The 14,435-nt window shown below is 37.4% G+C and overlaps 2 protein-coding genes across 7 annotated transcripts in view; one reads left to right on the plus strand and one right to left on the minus strand.

Annotated features, from left to right (window-relative positions):
• Positions 1–731: 731 nt before the first annotated feature.
• On the minus strand, positions 732–11,408 carry LOC114157889 (gastrula zinc finger protein XlCGF8.2DB-like; the record flags this gene model as incomplete). Its single annotated transcript, XM_028039059.1, has 3 exons — positions 11,133–11,408; positions 1,148–1,729; positions 732–979 (listed from the first exon to the last, which is right to left on the minus strand). Coding segments are annotated over exons 1-3 (999 nt in total), but the record flags the coding sequence as incomplete, so codon positions are not given.
• Positions 11,409–12,682: 1,274 nt separating this feature from the next.
• LOC114156873 (gastrula zinc finger protein XlCGF57.1-like) overlaps positions 12,683–14,435 on the plus strand; it is a 43,474-nt gene continuing 41,721 nt past the window's right edge. For all 6 annotated transcript variants that reach the window (XM_028037449.1, XM_028037450.1, XM_028037453.1 and 3 more), the window contains exon 1: positions 12,683–12,929. In XM_028037449.1, the coding sequence (XP_027893250.1) occupies positions 12,767–12,929 (163 nt within the window). In that variant the 5' untranslated portion in view covers positions 12,683–12,766. The remainder of the gene's footprint in view (positions 12,930–14,435) is intronic.

Consider the following 14,435-nt stretch of genomic DNA (forward strand, 5'->3'; position numbering starts at 1 on the left):
ACCATACATATGAACAGGGCCGTGCAGAGACCTTTGGGCGGGCAGGGGCTCCAAATTAAAGAGGGGCACATTGAACAAGATATTAAAACACCGTATACCAACATAACAACAACCGATAATACCTACATTTCTAAGTTTCACCTAGTTAACCCAGCTATGGGTAACATGTAAAAGAATAGTCTTTTTGCTCTACAGTGTTGTATGCATGCGCAAAATTTTTGTAACAACATGTATTGTATCTGTTTTTGTACATCGTAAGTCAGTGCCTCAACAGCTATGAGCCTCATCGCATGTCACTGTTCGGCACTCATACGAATCTTTATGTGTGTCAGTAATTGATTTTTCGTCCTGAAACTTTCTCCACATGTCCCACAAGAGAAAGGCTTCTCACCTGTGTGAATTTTCATATGATCATCTAAAGTATCTTTTCGAGAGAAACTTTTTCCACAGGTCCCACATGAGAAAGGCTTCTCACCTGTGTGAATTCTCATGTGATGAGTTAAAGTCCTTCTTTTATAGTATCTCTTTCCACAGGTCCCACAAGAGAAAGGCTTCTCACCTGTGTGAATTTTCACATGATCATATAAAGTATCTTTTCGAGAGAAACTTTTTCCACAGGTCCCACATGAGAAAGGCTTCTCACCTGTGTGAATTCTCATGTGAACATTTAAATTGCCTTGTTGAGAGAAACTTTTTCCACAGGTCCCACATGAGAAAGGCTTCTCACCTGTGTGAATTCTCATGTGATGAGATAAAGTCCTCCCAGCATTGAAACTCTTTCCACAGGTCCCACAAGAGAAAAGCCTCTCATCTGTGTGACTTTTCATGTGAACAATTAAAGTGTCCTTCCGAGTGAAACTTTTTCCACAGGCCCCACAAGAGAAAGGCTTCTGGCCTGTGTGAATTCTTATGTGATTATTTAAAGTCCGTCTTTCACTGTAACTCTTTCCACAGGTCCCACAGGAGAAAGGTTTCTCACCTGTGTGAATTCTTATGTGATTATTTAAAGTCCGTCTTTCACTGTAACTCTTTCCACAGGTCCCACAGGAGAAAGGTTTCTCACCTGTGTGAATTCTTATGTGATTATTTAAAGTCCGTCTTTCACTGTAACTCTTTCCACAGGTCCCACAGGAGAAAGGTTTCTCACCTGTGTGAATTCTCAAGTGAACCTTTAAATTATATTTTACAGAGAAACATTTTCCACAGGTTCCACATGAGAAAGGCTTCTCACCTGTGTGAATTCTCATGTGCTTATTTAAAGTCCTTCTGTCACTGTAACTCTTTCCACAGGTCCCACATGAGAAAGGCTTCTCACCTGTGTGAATTCTCATGTGATAAATTAAACCAACGTTTTGTCTGAAACTTTTCCCACAGGCTGAGCAAGTGAAAGGTTTTACTCCTGTGTGAGTTATTATGTGTCTCAGCAAGATATCTTTTTGAGAAAAGGCTTCATCACAAATTTTACAAGAATATAATTTTTGCCCTGCGTGAGCTTTCTTGTGCTTTTTTTGTTTTGAAGTGTCAGTTCTGCCTTTGTGCTCTTTGGTTTTCTCATATTTCTCCTTTTGTTTTTGTTCTTCCTTTCTCTCTTTTCCTGGGTTTTCAGAATTGATTCCTTCCTGATCCCGGTTCTCAGCTTCTGCAGAGCCATGAGAGATGAGTTGGTTCCTCTGTGGTTCTGTTTCATTGAGAACCTCCTCCTCTTTACACACACAACATTGTGGGAGATCTGGACAAAAAGACAAAACAAAAGCCTTTAAATGTCAATCAAACAAGGAATCCTTCACTTTAATCTCTTGATGCATCAAAACAGGATTTTCTTGGGTTATTCTAAAATTATAATCTTACAAGAATGAACATTAACTCAACCAATGAGGTTCTTCTGACCAGAATGGAATTAGATGTGAGTCAAAATATGATATTATGGACCTCCAGGTGAGCAAACAAGATGGTGATAGCTTAACTTAGTGGCTTCCTGTCAAATATTACATAAAAATTTCCTCTTCCATGTAGCTGCAGGATATATATCATATTAAATAGTGACATAAAATGCCTAACGCAAAACACTAACTATTTTTTGAATCTCACCCACTGATATTGTCAGACATTGCTCCACTCACACACTCAACACAAACTTTCAAAAGCACGACTAAATCTCAGCCTTAACTTTCCTGCGATTCGCAGCAGAATTGGTAACAGTGGGGTGATTGTTGTTAACATGCAGAAAATAATGGCAAAATGATCCTATTGAAAATATTTGACATTAGGCCTGTCGCGATAAACGATAAATCGATTAATCGCACGATAAATTAAAACTATCGACGTCATTTCAATTATCGGCATTATCGTCTCTTCCGGCCCTTTTCTCTTTCTGTTGACGACACCGAATGAAAAAAGGCTCAACTCCGGTGCTCTCCACTGACACCCCCTCCACCCCACCTTCCTCATTTCCTTAGTGTAAAGCCCAGCGCACACTACACGATCTTAGAGCTGTCGGCCGATTGTCGGCCCATTTTTAAAACCTGACAGACCAAACATTAGCTGATAGAAATCCTAGGTATAACGGTTCGATCGGGTTCGTTCCTGCCGTGTGGTGTCCAACAATGGGCACAAAATAATGGCTACAAGTTCAGTTAACTAATTTTAAAACCAGGTATTAATCAATGCTTTACTACAATCTACCTGCAATGCATATGGCTAGTGTCAGCGTAAAGTCCTGACTGAATGAAAATCATTATAACTTATTTATGTCACGTTAACGAAGAACAGCTGAAAAGTTACCGGGTTTATCAACAGCGGTAGCAATTTCGCTCCAACTCCTCCCCTTGTCATTTCTATATTCTTTGCATGTTGAATAAACATTAATGTTGTTTCCACGTTGGCTGGACTTCGGGTTGCGCCGCGTCAGCTGTTTGGGATTCCCCGATGTAATTTCCCCTCAGAAAACACGGAGGAGAATCCGAGCTTTCTGATTGGCTACCTGACACATTCAACAGGCTGCGTTAAGATCCCAGTCGGAGAAAACCCCTGATTTAGATCTGAGCGGCAACAACGATCTACCGTAACACACCACACAATCTTAGGAAGACCAAAGGTCTAAGATAGTTGTAAGGGGAAAAATAGGAGCAAAAAATCATGTAGTGTGAACTATTGCATCAGGTAGTCGATGTGCCCATCTTCTCTATTTAAATCTAATTATTACTGAAGGGCAACATGATATACAGACTTCATAATCTGCACTCTTTTGGTTGAATGCAGTATTTATTTCCACTTTGGCTTTATGTTGTTAAGTTTTTATCAAGTACATTTTTTGTTAATGGAGACTGAGAATCCATTTTGTTTTTGGTTGTTTTGTTTATTTTGTTTATCAGCTCCAGTGTTAAATATTCTTTTGAAAATAAAATGTATCTATCTTTGGCAGGAAATCACATGCATTATTATGTCATTTCCATTAAATCAGTGTAAAAAGGTCTTCAAACAATATTATCGTTTATCGCAATAATTTTTTCATCCATCCATCCATCCATCCATTTTCTGTTCACCCTTTGTCCCTAGTGGGGTTGGGAGGTGCTGGTGCGCGGGGTCACCCTGGACAGGTCGCCAGTCTGTCGCAGGGCGACACAGAGACGGTGCAATAATATTAGCCTGCATTATCTTTTCCTCTCAGGTTAGGGCGCTGCCTTGCTGCGTAAGCATTAGCTTTTTCCCTAAAATAAGATTTTAGCTATTTTTCTTAATTATTATCCATGTTTAGGACACTGAATGTAGGAAGTCCATGTAAGACAACATTCTAATGATAGCCCACATGCTACTGGCAGCATTTAGGTTTACATTAGCATTTTGGCTCATTTTAGATTATACACTAATTTTAACAAACTGAATGGTGCAAGTCCATGTTAGTCAACATGCTTGTGACTCTCCACAGGCTATTGACTACTATTTAGCTAAGCTTAGCATTGATGCTAATTGTTAGCATTGAATAGCATTGCACGGTCCAAACTAACGGGCCCACTTTGGCAGGCCCCGGTTAAATTTCTTCAGGAATTTTCTACTTCTACTTAATATTTACAATTTGAGCCGATTCTTTAAATAGGTTTCCGAACACAACGATGATTTATCTGTCTAAAAACTCTCTTTAAAATGACTAATCAGTAAAACATGAAGGTGTTTCGTACCTATCCGGTGTAAGATGATCTTCGGTATCCGGGTAAAATCCATCAGTCTGCGCTGATCCTCCATCTCTTCCTCCATCTTAACGTTGATTTCTTTAAACTCTGTGAATGTTTCTCCAGCAGGAGTTACCTGCTCGTTGATAAACTCTCTCTGAGGCTGAACTGAAGATATTTTCACTGAAAACACCAAACCTGTTTTCAAACCGTCTTCTAAGAGGAGCTAATGCTACCTCGTGAGCTCCGTCCCTTTCTGGGTGTTTCACTTTGGCTGCACTGCAGAAACTGTAAACGATTTTTAGTTCCACCTTGAATTTTCCGCTTTGAGCCTCCTCTCAACATACAATTATACTAAATATTTTATTATATGAACGAAAGGTTCATTTATTTAAACAATTACACACAAACGGGAGTTTCCAAGCCTTTTATTTCTGTTGATTATGAGGATTTTCCTCAGCTAATTTATGATTAGAATATTACATCATACTGACACAAAATAAAAAAAAGTACTTAGAAATGTGAGCTTGGAGTCAGTTATCAAAAGATACTTTTAATCTTACAAAAGAACCATATTAGAAGGTATTCTAATTTCTTGTGTGTGATCGTTTTAGCTTGTCAAACAGAGTCTAATGTTATAGTTTTGTATTTTGTGATTCAGTTTTGAAGTTAAACAGTAAATGACAACATATATTATAGAGGAACGCAGAGAATTGTTGTTTTGACTTGTAAAGATGGAGAATAACTGACTGTGTTGTGAAAAAAAGGTTCATGTTGCCAAAAAAGAAGTGAAAACATGAAAGTTTGTGCCCTAAAGCATACAGTGTCACGCCAAATGGATGTTGAGGAGAAGTTGCCAGAGGTTGCCACTACTGTTGACAGCAAAGTTGCGGCAATGGAATGACATTTGGTGCCCGGCGGTGGAGCATCCAGCACTGTGGATACGCCTGCTCCAGGAATACCCAACGCCAGTGACATGACATTGGCTGTGAACGTCTCTGAGGAAGTGGCTGATAGGTATTTTGTTTACCTAAATACAAAGAAAGAACCACAGACAACGTTTATGAGTTTTCAACCAAACTTCTGCAGAAGGAGAAAACATAGCAAACCACTTCTCCAAGGAGTCTACCATGCGTTCTGACTCTCTGCATTAGAGCCTGTCTTTTATTAAGCAGGAGAAAGAATTTAATAATAATTAAATAATAATTAGAATATTGTACATCTAAATTCCACGTATGCATATACAAATTCTAATGTATACAAAATATTCGATTTCAGGTAGAATCAAATACACATCCAGTTACATTAACAATATATATAATTGTAATTGCAATTAGTAACACTTCAGTAACATTAATGTAACAAGGAAGAGAATTACTGCAAATAACAAGTAATAACAGGATAATATAGGTGAGAACTAGGCACTCAGAGTGTTAATACAGAGCATATAGATGCTGTACACTTAATGACCACAGGGTGGCGCATAAAGACCACGAATGGTAGAAGCGGTTCTTCCCGCCGCAAGATCGAGAAAATGATTATCCACTCGAACATACCGGCTCCATAAGCGCTCGATGCTACATTTGGAAGCTAGTTTACCGTCCTGAACATCTTCAGAATAGTAGAAATAACACTACAATTCAGAGTACTGCCAGACAACTCTCAAACTGAACTATTCTTGTAACGTTAAACCAAGAAATGAGCGTTTAGCCAGGCATTTAAGAAATAGGCATTTCCTCATCAAAATACGCTGGAGCTCGCGGTAACCAAGGTTACACGGTTGCCGAACTAAACAGCGTGTAAGAAACACGAGCGGATGAAATGAATTATGTACTTACATTGTCATCAACGCACACGTACACACAAAGAATTCAACATTTTAGTGAGGTGCTGGAACAGAACTGCATGTGTCTGCTAGCGAAGCACACTGAAAGTCAAGAGTCGTGAATACGCGCAGGCGCGTGGTACATCCCCAATAATGTCTCTGACGTCACGACGCTGGCTCCAGCAGGGAGTTTTCCACAAAGAACATTTCACTGCTTTCATTTGTAAAGTATTTTACATCCAGTCATACACAGAAACGTCAAAAATGTAAAAGCTAAACTCAATTATTCTGCATGGTACAGAACTCCACGAAAACTGAAACCGACATAAATTAATCCTGTCTGAATGTGTTCCCCTCTTTAACTTCAGTATCTAATGGGATACTGATGGGGATCTTAAGTACAAATAATACTGAGAAGTAAAACAAAAAACTGGTTTAAGGAAAACAAGCTGCTAGGCAAAAGGAGACCTCAGGTTTATCTTGGTCAGTGTCAGGTCTAAATACCTATTAAAGACAAATTAAACAAACACAGGAAAGACAAGAGAGTTAGATTCTTTGTACTCGCGAGGAGAACAGACAGAGATGTGCTTTCAGTTACAATCTCCTACCGCTCTGAAAACACATATGCCTGCTCCTCTCTTTTTATTGCTTTTAGGATCCCTCTCACATTGGGCGCTGCAACTCTCAAAGGGCGGGGGAAACAATTCATCACATAGTTGCAGCGCTAATGACAATCACTATCCAGACACAGGTTACCTAAACACTAGAATATTGTTGTTTCAGGCATGGGGTTGAGCAGGGCACGTTGTATGTCTTCAAGGCGATGGCTTTATAGCTATCTAACAAACAACGGAGAGCAGAGTTTCTTGCAGGGCAAAAAACTCTGCTGGGAGTAGTTGTCACTGCTATCGCTCAGGAAGGCCTCACTGCTCTCTCCCAGGGAGGCCTCAGGAAGGAATCAAAGTTATTCAACACACAGAAACATTACTTATACTAAGAGTAAAAGAGAAAAAGCATATAAGTAAACATTATCTAAATGTAACTACAAGGCTACATGATACAACGAATATTTGATAATACTAGTAATACAATTTACCCAACAGTCAGACAGTGAAAGACACAATCACAGTGAATCACTAGCAGCCTGCAAGAATCTGTTGACTTCAACATTTTGTATTTGCTGTTTACATCATCCGACCAGATTTTCCTTTGGATCTGATACCAAAACGGATCTGAGGTGTTTCGTTCCCAAGTCTGAGTGAATCTTCATGTGACGAGTTAAAATAATTCCATTATTGTAACTCTTTCCACAGGTCCCACATAGGAAAGGCTTCTCACCTGTGTGAATTCTCATGTGCTTAGTTAAAGTCCCTCTTTCACTGTAACTCTTTCCACAGGTTCCACAGGAGAAAGGCTTCTCACCTGTGTGAATTCTCATGTGATCAAGTAAATGACATTTTTTAGAGAAACTTTTTTCACAGGTTCCACAGGAGAAAGGTTTCTCACCTGTGTGAATTTTCATGTGCTTAGTTAAAATCCCTCTTTCACTGTAACTCTTTCCACAGGTTCCACAGGAGAAAGGCTTCTCACCTGTGTGAATTCTCATGTGAACATTTAAATGAACTTTTTGAGAGAAACTTTTTCCACAATTCTCACAAGAGAAAGGCTTCTCACCTGTGTGAATTGTCAGGTGAACATTTAAATGATATTTTTTAGAGAAACATTTTCCACAGGTTTCACATGAGAAAGGTTTCTCACCTGTGTGAATTCTCATGTGAACATTTAAATTACATTTTTGAGAGAAACTTTTTCCACAATTCTCACAAGAGAATGGCTTCTCCCCTGTGTGACTTCTCATGTGATAAATTAAACCAGCCTTTTGTCTGTAACTTTTCCCACAAGCTGAACAAGTGAAAGGTTTTACTCCTGTGTGAGTTATTATGTGTCTCATCAAGTTACTGTTTTCAGAAAAGGTTTCATCACAAATTTTACAAGAATATAATTTTTGCTCTGCGTGAGCTTTCTTGTGCTTTTTTTGTTTTTCAGTGTCAGTTCTGCCTTTCTGTTGTTTAGTTTTCTCATATTTCTCCTTTTGTTTCTGTTCTTCCTTTCTCTTTTTTCCTGGCTCTTCAGAATTGCTTCCTTCCTGATCCTGGTTCTCATCCTCAGCAGAGCCATGAGAGATGAGTTGGTTCCTCTGTGGTTCTGTTTCATTGTGGATTCTTTGCACATTAGAAGGATTCACCAAAATGTCATCAGTCTCCTGTTTCAGCACAAGATGCTCTTCATCCTGACTGATGCAGAGTTGCTTCTCTTCCTCTTTGAACTCTTGATGTTCTGGTTCTTCTTGTTCCTGTTTTATCTGCAGAGGTTCTGGTTCCTCTTGTTCCTGTTTTATCTGCACAGGTTCTGGTTCCTCTTGATCTAAATTGGAGTTTTCCTCCTGGTTGCTCGGCTCATTGAGAACCTCCTCCTTTTTACACAGATCTGGACAAAAGAAAAAAACAAAAGCTTTTAAATGTCAGTCAAGGATTGAAGCCTTCATCTCGACATGATTTTTTTTATTATTTTAAAATTAAAAACTTATATATATGACAAATTAACTTACCTAGATGAGAGTCAAAATATATTACAAACTTCTGGTTGAGCAAACAATATGATAGCTTAACTCAGTGTCTTCCCAGTAAATATTCCAAAAATCTACTTCCTCTATGTAAATACATATCACATAAAATATGTGATTTATGTGATATGCATGACATAAAATACTAACATTGAATGCCTAAAGTGCTTTTTAACCTCAACTATTGAAACTTGTAGACTAACAAAAGATTAAGCAATGGTCTGACAATAGGAAGGATTGATGCTGGATTGGAAAACAGTAATATTAGACCAGAATTACCACTGGATGTGCTGAAACAGTGACGTCTAAATACACTGAAGTCGGGTTTTGAGAGGAAAGAAGATCAACTTCCAGACCCTAAACTCAGCTAATCTCAGGGAATCTTATGAGGATGAAACACGTCCACAACTCAGCAGCTGAAGTGGCAAAGAACATGGAGAATCGAGAAAACAATGTTATCAAACCACCTAAACTCAGGTTATAAAATTAAAACTGCAGCATGGAGAAAACCTGACGAGATGGAAAAGAGGATTTTAAAGAAGGGACACAAGTACAACCTAGATGTTTAGACAACAGAATGAAATGTAAAGCCATAAATTACAACAGAACAAAATCTTTGATAAGTTAAAGCTGAATTTAAATTTCACTTAGTATTTATTACAGTACTTAAAATTTGTGTGTAGCTTTATATTTTTGCCAGTTGGATTACATCAATTTTAAGTGCTAATGTTACACGAGCCTTTCTTGTTTTCAGGTGTGTTATCAGTTATTACTGGGACCTGGAATGAGAAATCTATCTGTTATCAGTATAAAAAAAGTTATCATGTACTGTTATTTTTTTATTTCAGTTATTTATTTTAAATCTCAACAAAAATATAAACACCCCATGTCAAATACTGTTGCCATGTGGAGTCAACAACTGTAAATGAGCATTTGCTGTCATTTTAATGTACAAAATTAATATTTGTCTTGATTTCTGTATAATATTTAGTCTAACTTGCTGTCAGAGAGCATTATTCAGTGAGTTGTTTTTTTACCCAGTGCATGTTTGGGGCATGTCCAGAGGGTGATCAGACAAAATGAGCAACAACTGGACAATCCTTGGACTGGGGACAATAAAAGGCCACCCCAAAATGTCAAACTTTGTCACAAATCATAACGCCTCAAATGTCGCAAGTTAGAGCGTGCCATTGGCATGTTGGATGCAGGGATGTCCACCAGAGCGGTAGCTGAATGGCTCAATGTCCATTATCGGACCAAACGGAGACATGTCCCCGATAGAGCATCTTTGGGATGTTCTGGATGGGCGTGTCAAGGACCGGCTTCCAGTTCCAGGCAATGCGGGTCACCATGGACAATCGGATCAACTTCATGCGAAGAAGATGTGTTGTTCTGAGACATAGCTGGCAGACAGCAAAGATACTGAAAAATCAAATTCCTCAACCTGACCCCTTTCATGTTCAAAGGTCTGTCAATCCGCTACAACTGGCCACATCACGATTGTTATCAAGTCCGATTTGAAGATCAGTAATTAGTACAAATATATTTTGAGTTTCTCTATATATTGCGTAACAGAATGTTCTTTTGACATTGGGTGTTTATATTTTTGTTCAGTGTATTTTAACAAAGCAGAACAAACATTTTCCATTTTGTTTTGGGGCTTGTTTTGGAATATCTCAGATTTGACTGGTTTAGTTTTGTCCAGGCTTTTTAATTTTTAAACAGCAGTAAATAAAAGATGCTAAATAAAGTGAATGATAAAGAAACACTAACGGTTTTTGCACCATTTGTTTTGGATCATTTGGGATAAAACTAAGTTTTTTAAGTGTGATCAAAGACTACAATTTGTCTTCTACTTAAGAATTTGAAGAGTAACTTCTGTTTTGTACTTATGAAATACTGAAAGAAATTCAGAGTGTTTTTTAGTTTTGTCTTGGCAAAGATGGAGTCTTTCACTCTGTTTCAAACCATTTATTCTCTCTGTCCAGAAGCTGAGAATCATTGCTGTCATTGTCTCTGCCATTAATTTTGAGTGTATAGTTTTTAAACTACTAATCTATGGCAAAAGTTGCATGATTTTTAATGAAGTCAATATTCATTTTTCAATCAACACTCAACTGACTGACTTACATCTTATGTATCCAAATAACAGAGAACACAAAATATGAGCCATAATTTAACATAGAAAGAACCTAAATAATCATGAATTTAAGATTAAACTCAAAACATAAATACAATTAATCATTTTAAACACAACCTTCAGTACTTTCTTAAGCTGGTGAGGTAGAGATGAGGGAGTCACGGAACATAAACTGCATTTTGATCTTATATAATGAATTGCAAATAGTAAAGGTCAGGGTTTATCATTCTAATTATTCAATATTTCCAGCTGAAACAGATTTGTTATTCTTGCTTTATTTTGAGTACAACGTCGACCCCCCAAAAAATCCTACCATGTCTCTTGTTGTCTTTAACCTGTTTCTAAATATCATCAGTAAAACGTGAAGGTGTTTCGTACCTATCCGGTGTAAGATGATCCTCGGTATCCGGGTAAAATCCATCAGTCTGCGCTGATCCTCCATCTCTTCCTCCATCTTAACGTTGATTTCTTTCCACTCTGTGAATGTTTCTCCAGCAGGAGTTACCTGCTCGTTGATAAACTCTCTCTGAGGCGGAACTGAAGACATTATTTTTACTGTAAACACTCAGATATTTAGCTAAACCTCAAACTCGTCTTCAAACAGCCGTGTAACAAATGAAAAGCTAAGGCTAGCCCGTGTGCTCTGTTTTTATCTTCCGCGTGTTTCAGTGTGGCTGTACTGAAGAAACTGTGAACGATTCATAAGTTCCGCTTTAAATCAACTCTTTTAATTTACAGTATTACTTAGTAAAAACCACATTTTCTTTCATATTTTAATTTATTGAGTATGAATAGATCTGTTTAATTAGAACAAAACATGTACAGTTATTATATCGGCACATAAGATTGTAGTTTGTAGGTTCTGATTCATTTTTAAAGTTAAATGTGTGGTTTAGAGTATTGTATTTAACTGGAACATTTTGAATATAATTGACTGAAAAAGATGTCTCACAACAGAACTATATGTTTCTCTAAAATAACTGAGGTCATATACCATTTAGTTTTAAAACTAAATCAGAACCTATAAACTACAGCCCAATGTGCTAATATAATAACTTTAGACACTTTTGTACGGTCTAAGAAGACTTACACTCAATGAATTATACTTTCCAATGAGGTTCTTTTGTAAGATTAAAAAAGCTTTTTGGATAACTGACTTCAAACCCACATTTCTGAAATAAAACATTTTTATTTGTTGGTGTAATATTCTAATCACGTTTCACTCACTGAACTGACTGAGCTACTGAAATAAACTTAATATGCCATATTATTGAACATGACTGTTTAAACATACGCCAGCATATGAATATTTGAAATCCATGGAAATCAATTCAGAAGCACAGATTACAGAAAAATAGCCGAGTATTTAGTGAATGTAATAAAAAGTATAAAACTTCATAATTAACTGAAAAAGCTTGAAAACATTAGTCTGTGTGTAATTATTTTATATACTGCGTTTCACTCAGGTGAACTGAGGTACTGAACGAATAGTAATGGAAAAACTTAAATGAATAAGAAAGTTTACTCTAATGAGCTATCGCTCTTCGTTACCAAGGAGACATAAGTCATTTTCACTCAAGCAGCATTTTATTAGTTATTGCAACAACATCATCAGTGTTTTGTCCAGACTGATCTATTCTCACTAAACATTCCCTCCCTACGTATACTTGGTCTTGAATTATCAAGCAAGCAGTATGCAAGCGTTATGTTTTACCACCATGCAATAAGAGTCACAACCCCAGTTTACACATATAACTAAAAGAGACTATTTTCTAAATTTTCACCAACAATAAACCTATCAATAAAGTTTGTAATTTCTTTTTAACAAAACAGTATATTAAAAGAGGAGAAGCGCAGCAGAAAATTCAAAGCGGAACAAAAAATCATTTCCTGTTTCTTCAGTACAGCCAGAGTGAAACACACAAAAGAGCAGCCTAAGCTTTTCTTTTGTTAGACGGTTGTCTGAAGACGGGGTTGAGGTTTAGCTAAAGGTCTGAGTGTTTTAAATAAAAATGTCTTCATTTCAGCCTCGGAGAGAGTTTATGAAAGATCAGGTATCTGGAGAAACATTCACAGAGTTGAAGGAAATCAATGTTAAGATGGAGGAAGAGATGGAGGATCAGCGCAGACTGATGGATTTTACCCGGATACCGCAGATCATCTTACACCGGATAGGTACGAAACACCTTCACGTTTTACCGATACAGATGAGACCACAGACATGAATACGTAGACGCCTTGTTACGCCACAGCGTCCGCCAAACTGAATGTGTCCTGTTGTAAGCTAATATAATTAAATGGACCGAACTTTACAAAGAGTCGTTGCACAAAGTATTTTAAGTTAATGCCTGGCATTGACACATTGTGTCACACTCTCCAATTAGATTTGGGAATTATAGAAAACTCAAATTAAATTTAAAAAAGCACTAATGACAACATTTCCAACTTTTTGATGTGATTATTTAATTGTTTAAAGAGCACAATGTTTCTATGTGATACAGCTGATTCTGATCAATATTTTTTATATTGACATTGATGAAGACACACACACATCAATGTATTCATGAACATAAAAATGCACAAAAAGTGAATGGGGAAAAAAGTTTACATTAAAATACAGATTTATTTATACTGCTAACACGGGGCACAGACAGGGTTCAGTCTGCTGGTCAAACTGGGAGCAGTCCAGTGACTTCTGAGACGTCCTGGTTGACATAGGCTAAAGATAAAGGACAAATTATCCAACAGTGTAATAGAAAATTTAAATCCTGATTCCTCCACATTCTGAGAAAACATACATTTTTAAAATATTGGGGCGTTAACTTGTAGCATCTATACCAGTGGTCCCCAAACTACGTCCCGCGGGCCAGATGCGGCCCGCCTCCACATTTGGTCCGGCCCCCTGAACAATACCAGAGTATTTTCATATATGTGCATTTTTATTTGATAAGTTGGACTTTTGCAAAAAAATGTTCCTTAGTAATGAACTTTATTTATTATTAACTATTAGTTAGTAACTATTTTATACATGCATATAATTGACCCTAACCCTTTTTTTTATGTGGAGAACCCAGTGTTATTTGGTTATTATTTATTTCATAAATAGTGTTATTTCCTGACTTTTGTTCTCTGAAGAATCCAGAAAAGGTTATTTGATTGTGCTTTCTGAAAAACAATACATTTTTATGTTTAGCACTCTTACAATCGTCACACTTTTTCTGTTACAAACTGACCCTGGCCCCCCCATCAGAGAAGGGACAAGTTATGTGGCCCTCACAGGAGAAAGTTTGGGGACCCCTGATCTATACGATACAGCTAAACACCAACATTTTGAAGCTGATCTGTGAAACAGAAGACTGGAGAAAAACAGATCCAGCTCTGATCCCGACTGACCTGCTAAAATCCTCTGGTATGAAAAGCATTTCCCTTCTAACAACAGCTTCTCATCAGCTCTCTCTCATTAGAAAAACTCCACAGTATGGAAGTTAGCTAGGCTAAGATATTTACAACCAGAGTAGTTACTCTGGGCCAATTTAGTTACCAGGGAAATATTTCTTGGTTGTTTAGAAGATATATTCTAGCCGCAAAATCAAGAAATTCTGCGTGTAAAATTGCGATATTTTCTTTCATTCTTACCTCCGAAAGGTAATGCTAATAGATTGGTTGAAAGAGTAACTGAAA

The sequence above is a fragment of the Xiphophorus couchianus genome, chromosome 14, assembly GCF_001444195.1.
Source record: "Xiphophorus couchianus chromosome 14, X_couchianus-1.0, whole genome shotgun sequence".
Classification (NCBI taxonomy): domain Eukaryota; kingdom Metazoa; phylum Chordata; class Actinopteri; order Cyprinodontiformes; family Poeciliidae; genus Xiphophorus; species Xiphophorus couchianus.